The following is a 22,299-nucleotide window of genomic DNA, read 5'->3' on the forward strand; positions in this document are numbered from 1 at the left end:
TTACTTTTTGTCTTCATAAAACTTGAATATGAACATATTAAATGAAAAAAAATATATAAAATTCTTGTTGGAAAATTTGCGGTACTGAGAGACACTTTGCTGCCGTATTACTGTTACAGGAGGAGAGGAAAGGTTGCATTTTATAACCTGTATTGGCTTTGCTCGAATTTTAATATCGGACAATAACTACCAAACAGTTACACTTGTATTACTTAGATCATTATTTACACTCTAACTTTATTGGGAAACATTTAATCACACACTGGGTATGTAGAAATCCAAACAAAATTGGATAAAACCATTTACCCAAAGTAAGTAAAATGCCAAAAAATAAGTACACATTATATCCAACCAAACATATGTGTAAACGTTTTCCCCAAAACATAGGCTTTTGGTTTTACCTTTTCTTGGTAGAATGTAAAACAATGAAGAGTTGTCGTACCTGAATTGGTCTAATAATCTTTTCTCTTCTTTGTACTTCATGACAGGTTACGATGCTTTAACTTACAACAAAGGAATGGCTTTCACAACAAGAGATCGCGACAATGACCTTAATTCTTCCAACTGTGCTAGTACTAGTTATAATTACTATGGTTGGTGGCATAAAGGCAGTCCAGGTTACTGCTCTTACACTTACCCCAATTATAAATGGAGTAATGGTCCTCATTGGCATAACTTTCCCGGCGGTAATCATAACATCCAATATATAGAGATGAAGATACGTCCAGTTGAATAAATAGGGGAAATGCAACTGCTTGAAGGCAACATTACATGAAACAACTGAAAAGCAAATTACTGTTAGTTAATTTATTTAAAAGCAAAAGCGGAATTACAAAAAATTACTACAGCGATGTTATCAAATTTTGTTCAATCTTTAATAGCGACGTCCAAGAATATCTGTGTTTTATATGGTATTTATTACTTAACGAAGGTAATAAACTTGTATCGTGAATTCCTAGAACATATACTTTCTTATTATTAAATTTTAAATATTGTCGTTGAAAGTAATCAATTAATAGCATCCCTAGCCTGAACTGACATTGCAAGAAGGTTCGGGGGAAAGAGCTTTGGATTGTGTTTAGGTTTTGTAAGTATTCAATGAGATTGAAACTCACCTTAAAGAAAAAATGATGAAAAGTTGATCATGGCCCTGACACTTTTCGACATATCTATTCTCTTTCATTGACAAATATTCTCCGTATTGACAGATCTAGACTTTAAGGAACATGTAATTGGTGACAAATAACGCATGCCCGCTGTTACAAAATGCCATCTTTCTTTTGACTTGAGATTTAATCAAAGGATGCAGCTATCTTCAATTCATTTCATTTATTTGTTGTAGTTTTTCACAACACGGAACAATGAATATATCAAATAAATAAGACTAACAGATGTGAAAGGAAGAGATATAAAAGTCCTTGTGAGCTAAGCAAGTAGAAACATAACTGGAAAAGAAGAAGAGAAAGAAGGGGAAGAAAGAAAACCTCCTAAACGTACCCCTACCCGACCAAAGCACCACCCCCGTCCTACCACGACCCTCAACCTACCAACACTCACGAGAAAACAACGGTTGCGATCAATAAAACATTGTTAGGTAAAATTGAAAGTACAATTTCAGGAAGCTTATTCCACAATTAGGTAGAGCTGTAAGTGAGACTATGCCTGCTACGGGAAGTTGAGCGAAAGGGGGTACGTAGACGATTAGGCGTTATTTATGAAAGGCGTTATATACTACCATGGTATTATATAACTGCTGATGGAATGGGGAAGGAGTGGCATGGGGGGGGTGGGTTGTGCAGCAAGAACTTCCATTTGAGAGCGATATATTATCCAGCTCGTCCTCGTTGCAAGGTTGCTCAACTGCGGTTAAATTTATCATATAGGAATTTGCCAATGGACCCCACCCCCCCCCCTCCATTTACCAAGTCTGCGTTTTGATGGCTATCATAAGAATGGTTACCTAGTCCATCGTAGCATACTCCGCTGGCTTCCATTTGGTCCATTGACTGCTTAATATGGTTTGTTCTATACATGTTTTTTTATCTTAAATCGTAGTTTTTGGCAACCCCATTAAATATTACAACACACTTTCTCTTTGCAATACCGCCCTCTTCCCTCGGACAGACCAGTGACAAGAGCACAAATCGACGTCAGCCCGTTACATTGAGCCGTAACATCAGGTCGATCAGGTCTATACCGATGCATGATTTTATTAGGTGGATACGCAATTGTTTTCTATCCTCTGGCTACACTTCAAGGATCTCGATCACACGTGACACACTCATCAGGACCTAGGAGTTTATTTTCCAAAAATACAGCCGGTTTAAATTGCTCCAGCCCCTATTTAAAAGTGAAATTTGCAACACTAAGAAATATAGAGCTATATAAGTTATCATGGCAAAAAAATAATAAAAAAATAAAAATAATAATAAAAAAATAAAAAGTTCCCTTTTAAGGAAGTCCATTTCTAGATTTTTCAAAACATTTCGCTGAACCGCAAATTTTTTTCTCCTGATAATTCCTTCCTTTTTTTTAAATGTATGTCAAATGCAGTGATGGAATCCAATTATTTTTTTTTCTTGTGCAAACAGATATTTGCAAATAATAGTTATTTCGAGAACACTAAAAGAAATTCTTATATTTTTGTCCTGCATCCTGCATTACCCTGCATTTCTTCCATCCTGCAGAAATATTTGAACAGAACGTTTCTGATGATTCCTATATCAACTCGTTGCATATCACATAACATGGTTCATTACAGAAAAGGATTAAACGCATTGTTTATCAAATAGCTAATTACGTTGCTAACACTTTCCCAGCCAGTTCGGAAATACCAGCAGCTTATGATTATGTAACAGGTGTTACGAAGTCCAGATATTATGGATTGGGGAAACGAACACAATAAAGTAGATAAGATAGGTATTGTCTTTAAAATGAATCTAATCCGTGTCTCTTGGTAAAACAAAAACATATAACGTAGTATTAATGCATTACGTACCGGTATACTTACAGTTAGCTTAACGCGCGAACGTACCTCGGCTACAGCTGGGCTCTTCGTCGGGGTGTCACGTCCAGGGAAATCGGTGTGCGGTCAAGTAACAGGGCGAGTGTGTCTGGAAGCTTCGGGAAGGCGCTTTAAGTAAAAAAAAAAAGGCCGGAAGAGCACAGGACCATATAAGGTAAATAACAGTTCCAGAAGAAAACACGAACATGGTGGTATCCAAAAGACAATTAAGACAGACTCACACATATATTGGTTGGTCTTGTGAAGAAAGGCCGGAACGGAAAGATGGGTTTTTCTTAGTAATACGCAGACTCCATGGTTATTTCGACGTGACGTGACGTACAAGCTGGTACCACTAGGAGAAGAGAGCGAGCCACTCGTTGCAAACTAATTCATATAACATTCTGTAAGGTTACTCGACCATACCTTGGAACTGCACTGATTGTGCTCTACGTTTACAAATTAGCATAATAATACATGACCATTGAAGACGTGCATAACAGCAATTAACGTAGAAAACCTTTAAAGCAACATGCTGTATCATAATACAGGTCAAAGGGTCGACTGTGAATAGTAGCGTCACTCGACACATATGCACACACTATAGCGTTGTAACTCTAAATATCGATCGTTATATGTACTGAAGTATTTCTTATTTTTTTCGCAACGGGGAATAAAATATCCATCGATGATATTAAGATATGGACGGTTTAGGCTTTGAAGAGCTTTCTAAGGGAGCGAGGACTTAAATTATCAGGATGAAAAGAAGAACTTGTCGCACTTGTTTTCGCTGCGAAGAGATTGCCTCAGCTTGCCCCAACGTTGGAACAACAACGTACTCTGAAGTAGCGACATAAACGCAAAACAAATAGTATACATACTGATGAATATGATCTGCAACTGGTTGTAAAAGCGAAAGTATTTGAAGTAAAAAATCGATCCAAATTCGTTGTCTTATGATCATTAACATACAAGAAAAAAATCTTGAAGAGATGATTTTCTATCGTATCAACATGTTTTTGTATAACAAGAATAAACATAATAACAATAATAATATCAATAATAACAATAGGAATAATAATAATAATAACAATAATAACAAAAATTGCAATAATAACAATAATAAGAAATACATGTTCATTAACAAACCTGTTTTAGTAACTATAATATGACAAGCTACGACGATATTCCCCATGAATAATTCATTGTTGCTAACGTTCTATATATTCGCATAGATACTATGCGACAAATTACATACTAAATAATTTTAGCGTTCATACCGCGAACCCAGTACCATTATCACATCCGGACGTCTTTATTCCTGATGTCTAACGCAAAATTACATCTTTTCCTATGTAGGGAAGTATTTTTACTTACTTTCTGGACTACCAAAATAAATATAATGTTTATCATCTTAACGATTTTCCCGGAAATTCTCGGCTTCATCTCGTTCGTTATTACTACAGTATGCCCGCAACGACAACAACACAGATTTTATACACAAATGACCCAAAGCGGAGGTCAAGCACATAGAAAAATTTCGCGCATGCTTAAGTTGCATCTCCGAACAGGCTTATTGGGTACATGGAATACACAGTTGACTTTGGATTATGTTTTTGTTTACATTAAAAGGTCATCGGAGATTTGATAACTAGAACCAATATTCTTCATAAAATAGTAACAAAATATATAGTACATTAAGCAAATGAGCTGGTATAGAATCCAAAATGAATGCAAAGTTTTTAATACATGATTTTCTTTGTTTGGCAAACCGAAGTTAATATCCTTTTGATTATCTAGTTATATTTGACCTTTTCTACTTAGGTTTGCACAGATTTGGCAAAAGACATGAGCAAAGTTCTTATTCAGCCTTCAGGTTAAATCCATGTACATTTTGCAGCGTGTTGTTCATTTTAAGAGGGAGATTTTTCATGTGAGTTAAGGTTGATGGGAGGGGAAAGCAGTCACTGAATAAAAAGCTGAGAATATAACACTTGATGCTTGGCAAGACTGAACTAGCAGTAGCAAATATGATTATAGCGGTTCAGTCTCACATTCCATTTTCCTCAAAATGATCAATATGATGATATGAATAATTCAACGGATGGAAAGATTCCTATTATTTCTTGATGTGAGAGAAAGGGTGATCTAGTTAATTGTTATCTCATTTCCTCCCATATGCCTCGTATTTCTTGTACCAACAACCTGACTACCCGAGAGGTTGTAACATAATTTCACAATCCGTCCGCTACATTGTGACGACAGTACAGTATGTCAACCCGATACACACAAAGAACACAGTTACTCCTGTAACTCTTAAAGTTTTGTACCGCAGTAAGAACTGGATCGTGCTATAAATCGGTAGCATGTGCTATTAGAATTACAGTAAGAACTGAGGATATTTGTAAATTCCAACAAATCCAGTTTTAGGGATTTATTGGGATTACACATATCCTCAGTTCTAACTGTAAACCTAATAGCACATGCTACCGATTTATCAGATTTGTCAGCACGATCCAGTATTTACTGTGGTACAAAACTTTCAGATATACGGTAGTTACTGTAATCTCTGTGTGAATCGGCTGGTATGTCGACCATACCGATACAATGACATCATTTTATCAGGTAGATACACATTTCATTCCGTAGCCACTGTATTCACTTTACACTACATTGTGGCACGCGACATTACTACATTACTACAATTTCACATTAATTATCTAATGACCAGAAACAATAGGTAGAATTATGGTAAACACGTATTGTTTCTACATTATTAGATGACGATATTTCTAATACGTGCATTACAAAATGGTTCTTAATCCCTACTGTAAGTTGAAAGGAACGACGACAGGTCATCAATTCTTCTGTCTGTTGATACCAGAAAGGCGGACTGCTTTAGCTTCACTTCATTTCCAGCGGTCAAACCTGCAAGAACTAAACGACGACAACTCTGCAAGATGACTTTCTTTATCATATTTTACATTATTGGAACTTTCGTCTCAAGTATCCAAGCTTCAGAAGCGGTAAGTTGGCCATTTTCATTACTATAAAATTCCGTTGATGTAGTTTTGTGCAGAATTAACAAAAGGCGATAACTCTTTTCAAATTATACTCCATTCAATCTCTCCCGAATACCGGTAGTACAAGTTAATTTGCAGTAGTACAAAATGTAAATTGTCAAATAATTTTCTTACAAATTCTTTATTTCCAATGTCGCAGTACATAAATTCCCATAATTTTCACTTCCAAGAATAATGATTGTTCTTGCTAACAGTTTTATAAATAGGTAATGTGAGTTGTTCGGTAATAGGTCCAGAATAGTTGAAGTAACTCATTTAAGGAATTCACTGCGTAGAGGGTTAAAATCAAAGTGGGTCGGAGAAGAAGACCTTACTTCAAGTCCTGTACCATTTCTGGTTGATTATACCATGCGATTCGATTACATGAAGGCTGCAACCCTATAAACACAAACAAGCTCTAAATTGTACCTTATAAGGTCTCAATTTCAAACAATAAGAAAGAGAAACGTTAATTTATAGTTAGTGTGTCCATTTCACGATCTGATGACCATTTAAAATAATAGCAGAAAACCAGGGTAAGTCTACTTGAACTATTTTTGCATCAGAAAAATTATGTAAAATAAATTTAAAGATAAATTAGAAGTTATGAATTTCAATCTGTCACGTTATGTAACGATCTCTAACTTTTAGGTTAAAAATTCAAATATTTGCAATGAACACGTTAACCTTAAAGAATATCATGCATACATGCAATTAGGTTGTAAGTAAACCCACTCTCTAACAAACGATTAACAATGGCAACAAGTTAGTGAAAGATAATAGTAAATGATTTTATATGTCAGTGTTCCTTAGTTGCATATATCACAAGGTCATATCGTGTCCATATTGTGTAACTTACTATTCGTATAATAAAGGCCAATTTTAAGAGTTCAGACCCCCCCCCCCCACAATTTCTTTTAATTCTACCAATATATTGTTTTCTTGTTTGGTGTGGCTTGTTTCTGATACACACACACACACACACATCTATATATATATATGTATGTGTGTGTGTGTATTATATATAACCACTCAATAAATAAAATGGATATTCCGTCGGCCGACTATGAGCCATATATATGGAGAAGGAAATCGTCTACACTATTTGAAAACCCGATCTCAATATTGTATTTCCAGCTCAATGTATCGTTGATTAAAGGGAAGCTATTTTGACGGGCTAAAGCTCGGTTTTCCCCTTGGAGTTGATCACAGTCGGTAGCCTGCAATTTTATTAACGACAAATGTTCTTTAATCGCTTAAGGTATTTCCATGCACCGTCTCCCTTTCGAGAAAAATTCAAAGAGTACTTAGCCATTCGTTGATCTGCTTATGAAAATAAAACATTGGTTGGGTGGAAAACTATAAGTCGTCGAAACAAAACCCGTTAACATTCGTTACTCTTTTGCGACTGAATTTAAAACAAAAAGCATGCATATAATCAATAGCTACGTGATCAATCTATAGTGCAGTTTTCCTGTACTTGTTTTAATTACAGAGAAATGGAGATGTTGATGGATTTTCTACAAGGAATAGAAGAAATACTGATTCAGGTATAAAGGAATATTTTTTATCCAAACATGATGATTTAGGAAAGATTTCCTGACTGAGGAAAATTCATGGGAAAGACATGCTGCAGTGGAAATGGACAACAATTGTAGCTCATGCTTAGTAGTACTTGTCTGTATATAGTTAACATAGACAATAAGGATGAGTTTCAACAGACATTTCTGTAACAAGATAGTTTGACATTTTTGACCGTATACTTAAAAATGATAATTATTTAGTAACTAAATATGTCATGAAAAATTAGTATTTGCAATTTTCATACAGCATAGGTCCTACAGTACGTCTTATGGGGGAATTAAGATGTTCATATTGTATTGTTCAATGCTTCTTTTTCTTATTCTCAGATGCGTCATATTACTTCTATCAGCAACCTGACTACCCGAGAGATTGTAAGGAAGTCTTTGAACAATGTGACGGGGAATCTTCTGACGGGGTCTACCTCATACAACCAGACTCATATATGGAGCCATTTGCTGTATATTGTAACAACACTGTAGATGGCGGAGGCTGGCTGGTATTTACTTTTTTATTTCATCTGTTTTCTCGTTTTATATCTAGAAGATAAATCAAGATGTAGATGGAAAAGACTGACTGGTAACTTAGTTTATGTGTAACATAATATTTCTCTTGCATTATCAGTAGATTAGATGGATACAAAATACAGCCATAGGTATATTTATCCCTTATATTTAGTATAGACATTGCCTAGGACAGTGAAAATGCTTTATCTTTTAGCTTAAGTTTAACAAGAATAGTTTGTTTCTCCTTTTTGTTTGATTAGTAACTCAAGCATAACGACCACTGCACTCAGTCAATTTAACCGGCTTATTAGATAATTTTGATAAATGTGTACTTTTTTATGTGTACTACTTTAATTCATTCGATGCTAACAACTTATAACAACGTTGTTTATAAGCTACTATATCAATCGATCTCAAATCTTAAACTAATTGTTCAAATCTTGTACAAGGTTTGCTTGCATGCAATGTGACTACTACTGACGGATGACAATATTGAAGAAAAAACACAAATGTGGAGCATCGAATATATTAATTAATTATATACTAATATGCTCATGTCGTGTTAAACGCAATTAGGATGGTCTGTTAATCTGTGTACTTGCAATATTTATGTATGTAACGTATGGCATTTGCTACATTTGTTAAATGGTAATTGAAGCAAAACAAAAATCAAATCAACTGCTCTGAACAAAGTTACTTTATATTTATTTACTTCATGATGATCAAAAATCGTTTTCAGCGTTTTTAGCCTTTATAGCAAAGAACACTTTAATGGGCTGAGGTATGACAGCGCTTGTGTCCCTGAAGAATCACCACTTATCGGATCCCTTTTTAGGCAATAACTTATTTGTTCTTTAAATAACCAAACATTCATTCTTTCGCAGTCAGTTTTGCCTACGCAAAAAATAATTCAATTTTTGATAAAATGTGAAACATGACATCTTTCATACTAAACATAACTCATATATGAATTATATTTTAAAGATTATTCAACGCCGATTCGATGCAGGAGTTGATTTTAATCGAGATTGGATGGAATACAAACAAGGGTTTGGGTTCGTTCATCGAGAATTTTGGCTCGGTAACGAAAAACTGGCCTACATTACAAATCAAAAGGACTATGAACTACGAATTGACTTTGTTTCCAGGAGCGATGATCATCCTTACTTTGCAAAGTACAATCTTTTCCGTGTCAGTGATGAAGGTACCAAATACAAGTTGGTGGGTCTGGGTGAATACGATTCTTCAAGTACAGTAGGTTCGTATACATTTGGAAATATTAGTTGGTTTGCTTGACACTAAATGAGGAACTTTAACTACGGTATATTTGACTGACTGCAAAGCATTTAATCTCTTTTGTGATATTTGCGTTACAGCATTCCTGCGATTCCATCGTCCAATTCAATGGCAGGATTTCTTCACATATAATCAGTTAGATTTCAATTGGTTATAAAAAAAATGGCACTGCCTTTTTCAGATCTGTTGCAACCTCATTTTGCGAACAGAAATCACATTTTACAGATGACATATTGCAATGGTTCGGGAGGACATTTTCTCTAATCTGGCTCACAATTTGCACATTTTGAGATTCTCAATTTTGTTACTTATAATGCAACATTTCAGCTGTTTGTCTAAAGATACCGTTGTAATGTCTCTGCCATCCATATATTCTTTCAGAGTTGTCATTTACACTGTTTGACCTATACATGACTCTTAATCATGATTCTTTAAGCTGTTATCGTTGTAGATGCTTCTTAACATAATTATGTTGACATGAGTTATGAAGCCGTCATGGCTGCATATGCTTCCGTATAGCAACATTCATGAACTGAAAAATTATCGTAATACACCATTCAATTCTCAACATGTTTATTGATGATGTCATCGTGGTATATGCTTCTAAGATATATATATATATATATATATATATATATATATATATATATATATATATATATATATATATATATATATATATATATATATATATATATATATATATATATATATGAAAATTGTAATGAGTTGGAAAATCAAGAACAGTGAAAAAACTTTCAGCCTCCACCGCGATTCGAACCATTACAAAGGTGTATTACGATATATATATATATATAGTTAATGAGTTAACTTCATATCAATAACCATAACATAAAGTCTAAATAAGTCAAAGAGTTTTGATTGCATCCACAAAACATTCCATATCGACCTTTAAAAAAAAAAGACTTAAGCTACATTAAACTGGCAATTAGAGGTACCAGTTATAAAACACTAAACGCTTTGAGGAAAGCATGAAGCGAAGAACGTTACAGGCATCGGCTGGGTCGCTTCTATCCTAAAAACTACCAGTCCTTCTCAAATTGATTTGACGTATGGAGTTTTGCGTTGCTCCTTTTCGATAAGTTAATAAACAGGTGAATGTCTATGCTATTGATATACAGAATAATGATACGACTCCCCCCCCCCCCCTCACCTTCCTATCATTTCATGATACTTCGTAAAATAATCAATTTACATGAGTTGGGTTACTACTTTCAAAGCGGGAACTGGAATTTGTAACTAATTGTTCTAGGCATATACTTAAACAATATTACAAGAAACAACCTACTGTTTAATTCAATTAAGGGCGTATTGTTACTTATTTTAACATCTTCTCCGTTGAACTGTCCACTGGATGTATGATAGTATTTTTTAAATTTATAGTTTGCTTTGTAATAAGTAACCATATCACAAAGAATCAAATACGATAAGAACTTCAACGGTCGCATTAAACTATAAACTAAGTAAATGCATTACAGACCTTATATCGTGGCAAGTTATTATTATCAAGCTCAGATAATTTTAATAACTTTTCGTTATTCCTTCCTTGCTATTGCTAGGTTATGATGCCATGGATGCTCATAGAGGACAGCCATTTTCTACGAAAGATCGGGATAACGAAGCCCACTCTTCCTATCACTGTGGCAGGAGTTATGCTAATGGATGGTGGTTCCATGGCAGTAATGTGAACGGTCGGTACTGTTATCATACAATGCCCAACTACCCTTGGAGTTCTTATGGTCCTTATTATCTCAACTTCCCCGGTGGTAATCATAATATACAGTACATAGAGATGAAGATACGTCCACTGTAGGACAAAAAGAAATGGAACCGTTCACACCGCAAAATCAACTGATTTCACTTAGTACTGTCACATAAAAAGCTGGTGACGGAACTTTTGTAGACATTTCTCATGCGATCATAATCAGAATATGCGTGAATATGTTGATCCACGTTTAGTCAACACGAACCAAGTTGTGATAGTGATAGTATATTTATTATATGTTTACATTACAGGGAATGAAGGACATTACAATTATCAAAAGATAAATGTCTATTACTAAAGTAATACAGTTAAACGGAATTCAGCTGTAAAATGACCAGCTACTTTAATACGTGACTATCAAAACCTGTTTCACGTTTTGCTTCAATATTAGAAAGGCATGTTTGTTATACTACTTTTATATATTTGGTACTGAAAATGGTCAAGTAACATGGACGTTATTGCTGTCCTGGAGTGCAAAATGTTGAGTTAATAACAAGCGTATACATTAAAAAACTTCTATGACTCGTATATTTTAAAGTTTTCATATAAAGTACTACTTTGCAATACAGTTGGATTAAGAAATACCCAATTTGTAATCAATCCACACCCCATAATAAAGGACGCATTTTCAAGAAATCTAGTATATATTAACACATAACATTGTCCAAAGATTGCCTCATCAACTTTCTAAATGTACAGCAACATATTAGGGAGCAGCTTTGACAATTTTCGTATGATGTTGCAATAACAGATCTTTTTACTGCCTTTCCGTTTGAAAAAATCCTTACCCATTGACAAGGCGATATACAATCTGGTTGAACATCCTGTCCTACCCCGCTGTCTGCAGTGCCCTCCCACCATTTGGGCCACCATCATGTACAAATAAAATCACACAAGTTAGAAACAGTCCCCCCCCCCCCCAACCCATAATTTCTGGCGAAGGCTCTACGTAGGTCATGGATTGTCAGTTTTGTACTGCGTGAAAAGGACTAAATGAGAGAAGGTACATATGACCGCTGTTGAAAGTGGTAACTCGTAGGAATAAAGGAGAGGGATATGAGGTAGTAAGGCTGAAGTGCTGAGTTAAGTTTATACTTGAATATTAACATAATTAACGTGGGTCTTGGGGGTATTATAGATGAGGGCTTAAGCAGATCAAAGTGAAACGCTTCGCTACGTAATGATTATAACTATTTTGAAATTCTGGAAATGGGCGAAATAAAAACCAAGGCTGTATAGTAAATAGGATTATTCTCATTTTTCAGCAATTCGAGTCTTGATGCACATGGTCAAGATTAAATTACATGATTTGGTTCCAAGTTGTCTTATCATATTTACTGCCTTTTATTAAAGGTATCTGGCTGCAATAAACTAAATCATATATTTAGCACAATGAAAAACGTTGTCATGAAGAAGTTACCTAAGAAGACCAATGACAACAATGCCCATTGTAGATTCCATTACCACAACCATTACATCTTACCTCGGGAAGAAACTTACTCTTAAATGAGTGTAGTAAACCAAAACAGAATAAATTCCAATTAGTCACAAATGTTGCACACGTTATACTACACTGCTCCACCACCCAAACTAACATCATTTGTTTATTTTTTCATACTGGTACGTACTACCCTAATGATTCAATCATATTGGCTACTTCTCATTTAATGTATTTTATGAGGCGAATATACCCTATAGGTACGACCGCGCATTAATTCGTGGATAGGAGTATTATTAGTCGATCTCTGGAAAGTCATATTAAGACAGAAATTCTTGCCCTTAATATCCGGATCTAGTTTTACGAATCTAATGACATGGAACTCATTACATGGGGAAGGTGAGGTAAACTGCATATACTGCTGATTCATTTCCCTCAAAAAACACCAGTGACATTGGGGAAGGACTAAACCCATTACCAGAGTCCGTCGATTCGAGGCTGGTGGATCTTCGATGCTTCGGTAACAAATAACCTTTCACAATGTGTTTCCTTTTTATTGTGAGGGGTTTCTAAATCAAAAGATTCATTCTTCCATGAGCTATCGTTGTGGAAAGAGCTGAACTCAAAATGAAGTTGATCGTGCTATTATCTGTAACCGCGGTAGTTTTCCACGACATTCAAGCGATAGCAACTGATGAAGCGGTAAGTTCATTTTCCTTAATTTGTACCTTTTCTAATAATGTCAAAGTAATCTCTAGTGTAATTTGAAAAGAGGTTTCCTTCATAGAACAGTAACACTTGGTTGTTGTGTTTCAAAAGTTTCAAATTTGATAATTGACAATTGATTCTGAAGTAATTTTACTTCATTGCTAGTAAACCTACTATAAATACAGGGCAATTTATCAATCTTTCGAAAGGCTTTTTAATAAGCTACTATGACAGTTTTACATGTGATCTTCATAAGGACTTTTATTTTGACTACATGGATAATACTTACATGTACATTGTTGTCTTAAAATGGTACAACTAATATGACTTCAAGTTGGTTTTGTTAAACATCGTTTCAAAATTGTCAAATTATAAGATAGCTGTCCCAACCCCACGAAGTTTTACTTACACTAAGATGTCATCCAATTTAAACAAAAAGACCTAACTTACCTTCTTCAAACACATCATCAAAAATGAGATTTAGTTAAAGTTCTTTTTAATTCACTCCACATACATTTGTTATGTACTGATACGCGTAACAGACAAATTAAAAATACTGCAGCCTTGATACGAGTTGCTCGAAATAACAAAACACCTGTAAGTGAAATAAATATAGTTCGAAAATAAAGCTTAACTCAAACAGCTGTTTATAAAGTGACGATAACTTTTTGTTTTTTGTTTTAATGTTGTATCATCATGTTCAAATCTTAATAAAGTTAAACATACTGTTACCGCTCAATCTAAAATCTTATTTGGTTGCAACGATTTAATCAAATCGAGCAATGTGTGTGCCTCGCAAGTTCCATGTAATGTTCTATGGTTCCATTCTATCATTATAACTTATTCCATTGTTCCTGGTATGAGTTTGTAAGGTTTAAAGTGACATAGTTTATATATATATATATATATATATATATATATATATATATATATATATATATATATGTACAAACAAATTTCCCTTAACGATAAAGAAGTGTGCTGACCGTTCTACAAGAAATTGGCAACTTCAATTTGCACTGTAGCTTAAATAAGGGGGAACTGTGTGTCTGCATTGTTTCCCTGGGTTAAAATGAAAATTGTGATATTCATAAAATATACTTTTTACAAGGTACAAGAATATTGGTCATTTCATTACACAGTTATTTATATTTCGAAATACTTTCATAATGGACAAACAAGAATTGTGGGAACTGCCCGCATTGGTTTGGCTAAGAAGCATTTTTAGGGTAAAAGTACATTGCTATATGGTTGTTCTTATTTTGATTTTTTCTTGCCTTGATGAGTTTACATTTTTCACAGACCTATCTTAGATATACTACTCTCGATTAATAGTAAATATAGTATAATAGTAGTGTAATAGTAGAAAAACAAGGCATCTAAGCTTTTTTGTATTTTATATAGTATAACTAAGCACTCGCTACAACAAAATTGATTTTCTTTGATATTACATTTTGCTGTTTGGAATGGGCCTTAGCAAGGTAAGAGACTAGTCTACGTTGTATTGTGAATGTTTTTACGTTAACAGCAATAGCTAAAGCTGGTTTCTATTGGTATAGTTAACATCGCACATTTACATGCAATTATTTATTTGATTTTACAACACAAATACAGAAATTTTTTATCATTTATAACTGAGTCTGACACCTCAAATATAATACATTTTAAATTTTAAATTTTCGCAAAATGTAAACGAAAACGTTACATATATCTATATAATGGTGTCATCGACGACCTAACATATTTATATTTCATGTCCCTCGCACATTTGAATTTCTAATATGGACTCTTGAAATATCATTGTTTGTATATTAGTTAGCCGCTTACCTACTAAGTATACAGAGCAGTACCGTTTTAATTGAAGCTTATCATGATTTGCAAATAAGAATCTTCAGTACTGTGGATTCTTAACTTACTGAGTTACATGAACATTTTATTGCATCAAATATACGCGACTATTGAATCAAGTGTACCGGGAAAAAATGATATATAATGAAACACGATAATGAAATATGGGAATTTTTTCTAGCAAAAAAATCAGCTTGCAAATCTTGTCGGACGTCATGTGGACTTCACTGAGAAACCACTGACAATATTTCTTGAGGTATGATTGAATGAGAGAAATCATGTTATTTTACATGAAGCTGCTGGTTACCGAATATTCATTATATTATTAACGAACGTTCTGATTGGACAATAATGAAAGCCGGTACGTTTGAATTCATTTCGCTTGAGTTTTATAGACACCTGTGATTGCAGGATATTTATCTATTGATTTAATTGTTATTACTTAAAATATAAATATAGTGTGCGAAATACTAGGATGAAGTTAAAAGTAACTCCTCTTTATAAAAGACCTCACTTTTATATTACATACAATGTATATCAATGAATTATTAGTTTTTGTATGTTTTTTGTCAAAAACTAAACATACATGCTTACAGCTTGTTTTGACAGTAATGGCTGTGAAAGACCATCACTGTCATGTAGTTACTGTGAGGTTTGACTATCTTATTCATGCCATAGCCAGCCGCACAGTACATGTCCACATAATTATGTAGGTAAACCTATATTATTCATAAACAAAAATATATAATTGGTTGATATCATTCAATTGTACAGGTCACGCAAGCAGATAATGAACAAAATGAGGTGTTACTCAAGCAGACCAGAAGTTCAGACGAAGGTATGAATTACAAAACAAAATAACGAGCTTCATCATGGTCTCTAAAATTTCGAATGTTTAATTATTCAGATTTCAAACTTTATTATGTAGCCTATACAGTACATTTCCACTTTTCTTTTGAAAATACGAAGCAACCTTAACTATTTCCTATAACGCATAAAGCCTAACGATCTGCGCCAGAAATACACATTCGTACGAGAGAGTTTTATTTTTATCTGGCCAGTATCCAAAGTGGTTTCAGTTGTTGTATAAAAACTTGGCGCCGTTTGTGGAGGATTAAATCGGACAGTTCCGACGACAAGAGAATTATGATACCGGCGGTGCCACACCTTACCACAAGGGGAGTGGGGGAGGGGAAGGGATTTGTGGCCAGTGGCGTAGAATCCGTTTGAAATGTGGCTGTGTGGGTGCAATTGGGGATTTCCCAATCGAAATCTAAGTTTTGAAGATACAACCTTTGGTTCAATTGAAATTTGTATAACATATATTTATTTCGAAACATTTTAGCAATTTCCTCTCAGTCAAAATTTTGACAATTTTCTGGAGATATCTATAATCGAAATTTGGTTTAATTTACTTCAGCAATTTCTACTTTATATCTCTTCGTTTGTTTTGGTTCTCTTTGAAAGTTAAGTTTTGACCATTATCTAAGATTTCAACTTCACTTTTCAACACATCACCTTTTGTTGATTGAAACAATATAAAATGAAAAGAAATGCTTAGAACAAACTTGAGTGTGCTATCTATAATCTCTTTTATTTATAGAGGTTACTTAAAACACGTTTAAACGAATCGAAAGAAAATGAAATAACGTTTCAAGTGATCCTCCATTAAGGTTGCCGGATGGCAAAAGGTGACAATGAAAGGCATATTTTTCACCCCTCTCAGACACAGCTCCCTCCCCCCCCCCCCCCTCCAGAGAAAAAAATAGTTGGGAAATCTGAATGATCTTAAGGGCCCGTTTAGACGCAAACCAAGAAAAGTATTGTTGCTTCTGTTTAATTCCGTATGATTAACTAAACATTTAACCTATCCTTTCTTCCTCTTAACACAGATTCACCCTATGTCTTCTACCAAAAGCCAGAATACCCCAAAGATTGTCACGAAGTCTTCCAGAAATGTGTAGACAATTCTCCCAATGGTGTTCACTTTATACAACCAGATGGATATCCGGAACCGTTTGAAGTTTATTGTAACAATACTCTAGACTCGGGAAATTGGATAGTAAGTAAAATGTCGTTCTGGTCCGTTAACTCGAAAAGCTGTTGGGAATACTTTCCTACATAACGAAAATCGAAGATGATTGTTAGATATGCAGCATTTTGTTAATGTATTCGGAAAGGAACTCTACCCCACGTCACTGAGACGATAGAGATTTAGAGAGAGAGATATAGAGAGAGAGAGAGTGGTAAAGTGAGAGGTTGAAAGAAAGAGGAGGAGTAAAAGGTGGAGAATTTGCTCCTTTGGTTCCTTTCTATAATTTTGCCGGATATGTTTTATAATACCATCATAAGTCGCATTAGCACTAACGTTTATTGAACTTTATTGAATCTTAATTGCTTCGGTTTTTATCTATTCGGTCCTTGGAAATCAAAGACCGTCAAATATTATTTCTTCGTTTTGTATCAAGGGTATTTTACATTGTTTAGCAAGTATGTTGTATTTTCAAGCGTTCTTAGGCAATTACAATTCTAGAAATTACATAAAGACATCTAATTATGCAAACGAATATTATTGGTGCAACCGTGCATGCGCTTGCAACCGTACATGCGCTTTTACATATATGATTACTGTCAAATTATTTTTTTCATATTTAAGGTTTTGCAACGTCGTTTAGATGGCGGTGTCGACTTCAATCGAGACTGGAACGACTACAAACAAGGCTTTGGTTTTTTACATCGCGAATTTTGGCTGGGTAACGAGAAGCTTAGTTACATCACCAATCAAAGAGACCATGAGCTCCGAATAGATTTTGTGTCCAAGACAGGAGAACCATACTTTGCAAAGTACAACTTATTTCGACTGAGTGACGAAGAGTCAATGTACCGACTTATTGGGCTTGGTGACTATGATGCGTTCAGTACAGTAGGTGGGTTAATAATATATATATATATATATACATATATATATATATATATATATATATATATATATATATATATATATATATATATATATATATATATATATATATATATATATATATATATATATATATATATATATATATACGTAATAGCGACATATCTTTCACTAAATAGCTTCGACTTCCGAATAAATAAACAAACTCAGGATGTGGATCAATTCCTGTCTTAACGTGTCACATTTTGTATTTTGAAACATTGCATAGTGACTTACATTAATACTCACAATATAACCACTGTAAATTTATGATGTAGACTGCATGATAGAATGAATACAGAAGGTTTAGCCTAAACATTAGTAAATTAGAATAACACAACCACCCCTCTTATTCCGTTCCTTGCCAAGATAATCGAGCTTATTGCACAATACACTCAACCTAATTAACGTAATGACAACAATATGTTATAACCCGAATTAAGGAAACGATCCATATAATACCCGGGAACTGGAAAATGTGGTTCGTGCTGCGGGCGGTTCTCGATCTCCCTATCCCATACTGCTCCGTTGTTCTCACATTCTCTCCCTGTTACATATGTCTTTAAATCTCAAGAGATCAAACACCTTGTGATCATTATCATCCGTCATTTGTTTTCATGTAATTTTACGTCATATATGATTATCTTAAGCCGTGTCGCAAGAAAAGGTATATTTTTGCTTCTGTTTTAAATAATGTAATGAAAAGTTTTACATGAGTTATATTATTTGATTCCCATTTTTCTCGCACATCACTAAAGAAACTACTACTAGAGATTTTTTTTTTACATTTGAGTTGATCCTTCTTCACAGGTCACGATGCCTTCAGATACAACAGAGGAATGCCATTCTCTACCAGAGATCGTGACAATGACCGTCATTCTTCATCTCACTGTGCTGATCTTCATAGAAATGGTTGGTGGTTTGATTCTTGCTCTTGGGCCTACCCAAATTTACCTTGGGGTGATTCACCATACTGGCTGCATTTCCCAGGTGGAAACAATAACATTCGTTACATAGATATGAAGATACGACCATTGCTGTAAGGTAGAAGGATCGAAAACAGTGGCTGGTGAAATGAACTGACAGTGCGATGAACACGTTCTTGACTTTTAAAAGATTGAACACAGGTTTACACAGAATTAACACAGAAAAAAAAATTTACTCAGTTAGTTGTGCTCAGATTTGTTTACTGAGCATGGAATTTGTTTTGTAAAATACCTTAAGCCACCGTTCCCCTCAGTACTTCTTCTCTCATTTAAGTTTGTTTAATGTAATATTATGTGCTATATCAATCCCATGCTACTAATAAATAATACCGAAAATACGTGCTAGTCACAAATCCTTTCTCGCTTACGTTTAGGTGACATTTGAAACCTGATGGCCATAAAGTACGACTTAAAAGGTGTCGAAGTTACACAAATCTGTCTTCTTTCAACTAGATACATGGGTTTGGGTAGAAAAAGGAAGCTTAGACCTCAGTTTTAAAAGAAAAACAAATCACGTCTTGTATGTGAATATCAGTAAATTCAACATTTGGTCTACATCAAAATAATTTGTAAGATAATACTTTGAACTTGTAAAATCTGAACACAGAAGTTTTCTTTCAAAAACTCAATATTTGTCATATACTTCTCAAATTTGTATTGATACTGCTTAAACTATAGTTACAACAAATTATTGCTTGTTTCTCCTTTGAAAACAAATACAGATTAAAATTATCAGGTGGACTACAGCACTTAGGTCATTAGTAATTCCTAACGTTCCGTTAGGCTATGTTCCGTTTGTGGTACGGTTGAGATTATGAAAATCAAAGAGGGAATCCATAAATAGATAATGTCATATGATATCCCCAATAATATGAAATATAATTTTCGAAGGATCATTTTCATATTATCATGTAACTTTCTAATCTAATAAACGAAATAAAGTTGAATGTTACTTCGTTTTTTTGTTTTGTTTTCTGGTCACATTTAATTTTTATGAGGTCCATAACGCATAATCAAAATGCCATTCAAGAGAGTAAAATACATTAGATAAGCATTTAGTTTATATCCTGGTCAGCCATAATCAAGTAAAACAAGCAGAGACACCACTTCACATGTAACATTCATGACGGTGACCGAACATCCAGCAGATCAACCTCACACATGTTAGACTTAGACAATTATTATCGGTTATAACTTTTGAAGACCATGTTTTATTCGTTGTTTGTCAGGCACCGCACAGTGGCGGTTACAGACCCCCCCCCCCTCCCACACCGGCACCCTTATTGGCACCTACAGAAAGACGAGGACCGGCAAATTTTCTTAATATTATACATTTTACTCTTAAATCGATGAATTTTCGCTGCGTGAGAGTTGTATCATGGTCGAAGCGCCTCACCTGTAGCGTTACTCTATCCAAATAACGACGCTACATCACAATCAGTATTGCAAAATGGCATTTTATTCGGTCTGATCTGTTTTACTAAGTTTTGTCCTATTGGAATTGATTCAATAACATTACAAATTTTGTCTGTAATAAAGGATACATGTTTTACTACAATAACAGCATGACTTGTAAACCGAAGAGTTCGTCTGAGCGGATGAGTATGTTATGTGTTTATGAAATGAACGGGAGCTGACCGGTCTGTGAGGCGAGCAGCTACTTAAAATACGTACATCTATCTGGTAACCCTTTCTGTATAGGGAAAACGTGTTGACCAATTCTCTAAAAACGTGTCAATTCTGATATTTTCATTTTAATTTAACAAAGGGTTTCCCTGCTGAATAATTTAATAATAAGATCATATATTGTTCATGTTTTATTTATTCCAAAATATATTTAACCTTGTTGCACAAATCATGTTGGGTTTCTTGGATTCTTTGTTACAATCAATGGCAATCTCTAGTACATGAATATACTTAAGAAAAAGGTTCCATCTAAGCCCTTTAAGAAGCAAACTCTTCCCATTAAGACCCTCCCCAAGTACGGCCATTCAGTTGAATTATGAAATTGATAGCAAACGTTCCATTTAAGCCCTCTTCTCAGAGCAAACATGTCTCAGAGGGGTGGAGGCACACCCTCTCCATTAGAACTCCCTCCCCCCAGTACGGCCATTAAGTTGCGCCCTTATTGAAATTCCTGGATACCGCACTGGCCACTTGTGTGTTCACAAAGCCATTCCACGTAAAATAGCTTGAAACCCCGCAACTAGTTACTGTTATGAATTAACTCCCTAAACTTCATATAAAGGAATTGCTTAGATGAATTTACCTGACCATTTTCATATGCCGGACAAGGTGAGTTCAGGTTGCAAAGACTTTAAAGGAGTTTACAGAGAGGGTTCAGAGGTTTGTGGTTAGGTTGATGTTATTAAGGAACTGTAGGCATGTATAATAATATATCCCTGATGATTTTTTTTTAAGTTTTAATAAACATTGATTAGTGAAGTTGATGGATCACATGTCACCCGAGTTAGATGTCTGAAAGCGTTGTTACTGTGTACAAATTACTGAGCTTACACTCAGACAGCTGTTTGATAGTGAGAAGATATTATTCACAAGAAGCATAACTATGTCCAATCATATGAGGTTTTATTTTATTATTTCTGTCTTTTAATGCACTGATGCCTTTTTAACTTGGAATTAGAGTAGTTTAAAGAACTAGTTGTATATGATACCAGTAAATTGAATTATATTAGATCCATATGTTGCAAGCACTTTTTGAATTAATCTTATCACAATGTTTTTTACGATATCCATTTAAGAGATTCTTGTCTCTTCAAGAACATGATAAGGAACTTATACACAATATAGCACAATAAGGCACAATATTTTTCAAATAAGGACATGGTGTTTCAAAGCTCAACATCGGAAACCACATAACTGGTCAATTCAAGTCAATGGAAATTAATTTAAACATAATTGGGTTAATTCAAACTGTTCACATATCCCCCTGCAATAGAGGCCTTGACTCATAAAGAGTCTTGTTGACTGGGCTAGAAAGGGATATATCATTAGATAGACACTAGACGGTCACAAATATAATACAAAACATATTATTCGTGTACAGCTGTCTATAAAACATGACAACGTTGAAGGCGTTAAATTTTCCTGCTATAATCTACAAT

At 34.5% G+C, this 22,299-nt stretch overlaps 3 protein-coding genes across 4 annotated transcripts in view; all 3 read left to right on the forward strand.

Moving 5' to 3' along the window:
• The window catches only part of LOC139974259 (fibrinogen-like protein A), a 41,545-nt gene that overhangs the window by 5,538 nt on the left and 13,708 nt on the right, over nt 1–22,299 (forward strand). Inside the window, exon 5 of one of the 2 annotated variants that reach the window (XM_071981268.1) lies at nt 489–961. The exons of the other annotated variant lie outside the window; for it this stretch is intronic. Coding sequence (XP_071837369.1) covers nt 489–736 — 248 coding nt within the window. The 3' untranslated portion in view covers nt 737–961. Of the gene's footprint in view, nt 1–488; nt 962–22,299 lie in introns of those variants that run through there. 2 annotated transcript variants of the gene reach the window in all.
• LOC139974257 (fibrinogen-like protein A) lies at nt 5,873–12,478 on the forward strand. Its single transcript, XM_071981265.1, has 5 exons — nt 5,873–6,030; nt 7,562–7,616; nt 7,977–8,146; nt 9,138–9,411; nt 11,030–12,478. The coding sequence occupies exons 1-5, from the start codon at nt 5,965–5,967 to the stop codon at nt 11,281–11,283; spliced, it is 819 nt and encodes a 272-aa protein (XP_071837366.1). The 5' UTR covers nt 5,873–5,964; the 3' UTR covers nt 11,284–12,478.
• LOC139974260 (fibrinogen-like protein A) lies at nt 13,216–20,075 on the forward strand. The gene is made up of 5 exons (XM_071981270.1): nt 13,216–13,375; nt 16,004–16,067; nt 17,122–17,291; nt 17,886–18,156; nt 18,999–20,075. Exons 1-5 carry the CDS (start codon nt 13,301–13,303, stop codon nt 19,229–19,231), a joined length of 813 nt encoding a protein of 270 aa, XP_071837371.1. The 5' UTR covers nt 13,216–13,300; the 3' UTR covers nt 19,232–20,075.

Source organism: Apostichopus japonicus, chromosome 9, assembly GCF_037975245.1.
Source record: "Apostichopus japonicus isolate 1M-3 chromosome 9, ASM3797524v1, whole genome shotgun sequence".
Taxonomy (NCBI): domain Eukaryota; kingdom Metazoa; phylum Echinodermata; class Holothuroidea; order Aspidochirotida; family Stichopodidae; genus Apostichopus; species Apostichopus japonicus.

What these genes read in the sequence shown, in the direction of transcription:
- LOC139974257 (XM_071981265.1), top strand. Translation starts at nt 5,965, where the DNA reads ATGACTTTCTTTATCATATTTTACATTATTGGAACTTTCGTCTCAAGT. An exon ending in TAGATGGCGGAGGCTGGCTG is followed by an intron (nt 8,147 to 9,137) that starts GTATTTACTTTT and finishes TATATTTTAAAG; the next exon opens with ATTATTCAACGCCGATTCGA. An exon ending in CGATTCTTCAAGTACAGTAG is followed by an intron (nt 9,412 to 11,029) that starts GTTCGTATACAT and finishes TGCTATTGCTAG; the next exon opens with GTTATGATGCCATGGATGCT.
- LOC139974260 (XM_071981270.1), top strand. Translation starts at nt 13,301, where the DNA reads ATGAAGTTGATCGTGCTATTATCTGTAACCGCGGTAGTTTTCCACGAC. An exon ending in GACCAGAAGTTCAGACGAAG is followed by an intron (nt 16,068 to 17,121) that starts GTATGAATTACA and finishes CTCTTAACACAG; the next exon opens with ATTCACCCTATGTCTTCTAC. An exon ending in TGATGCGTTCAGTACAGTAG is followed by an intron (nt 18,157 to 18,998) that starts GTGGGTTAATAA and finishes CCTTCTTCACAG; the next exon opens with GTCACGATGCCTTCAGATAC.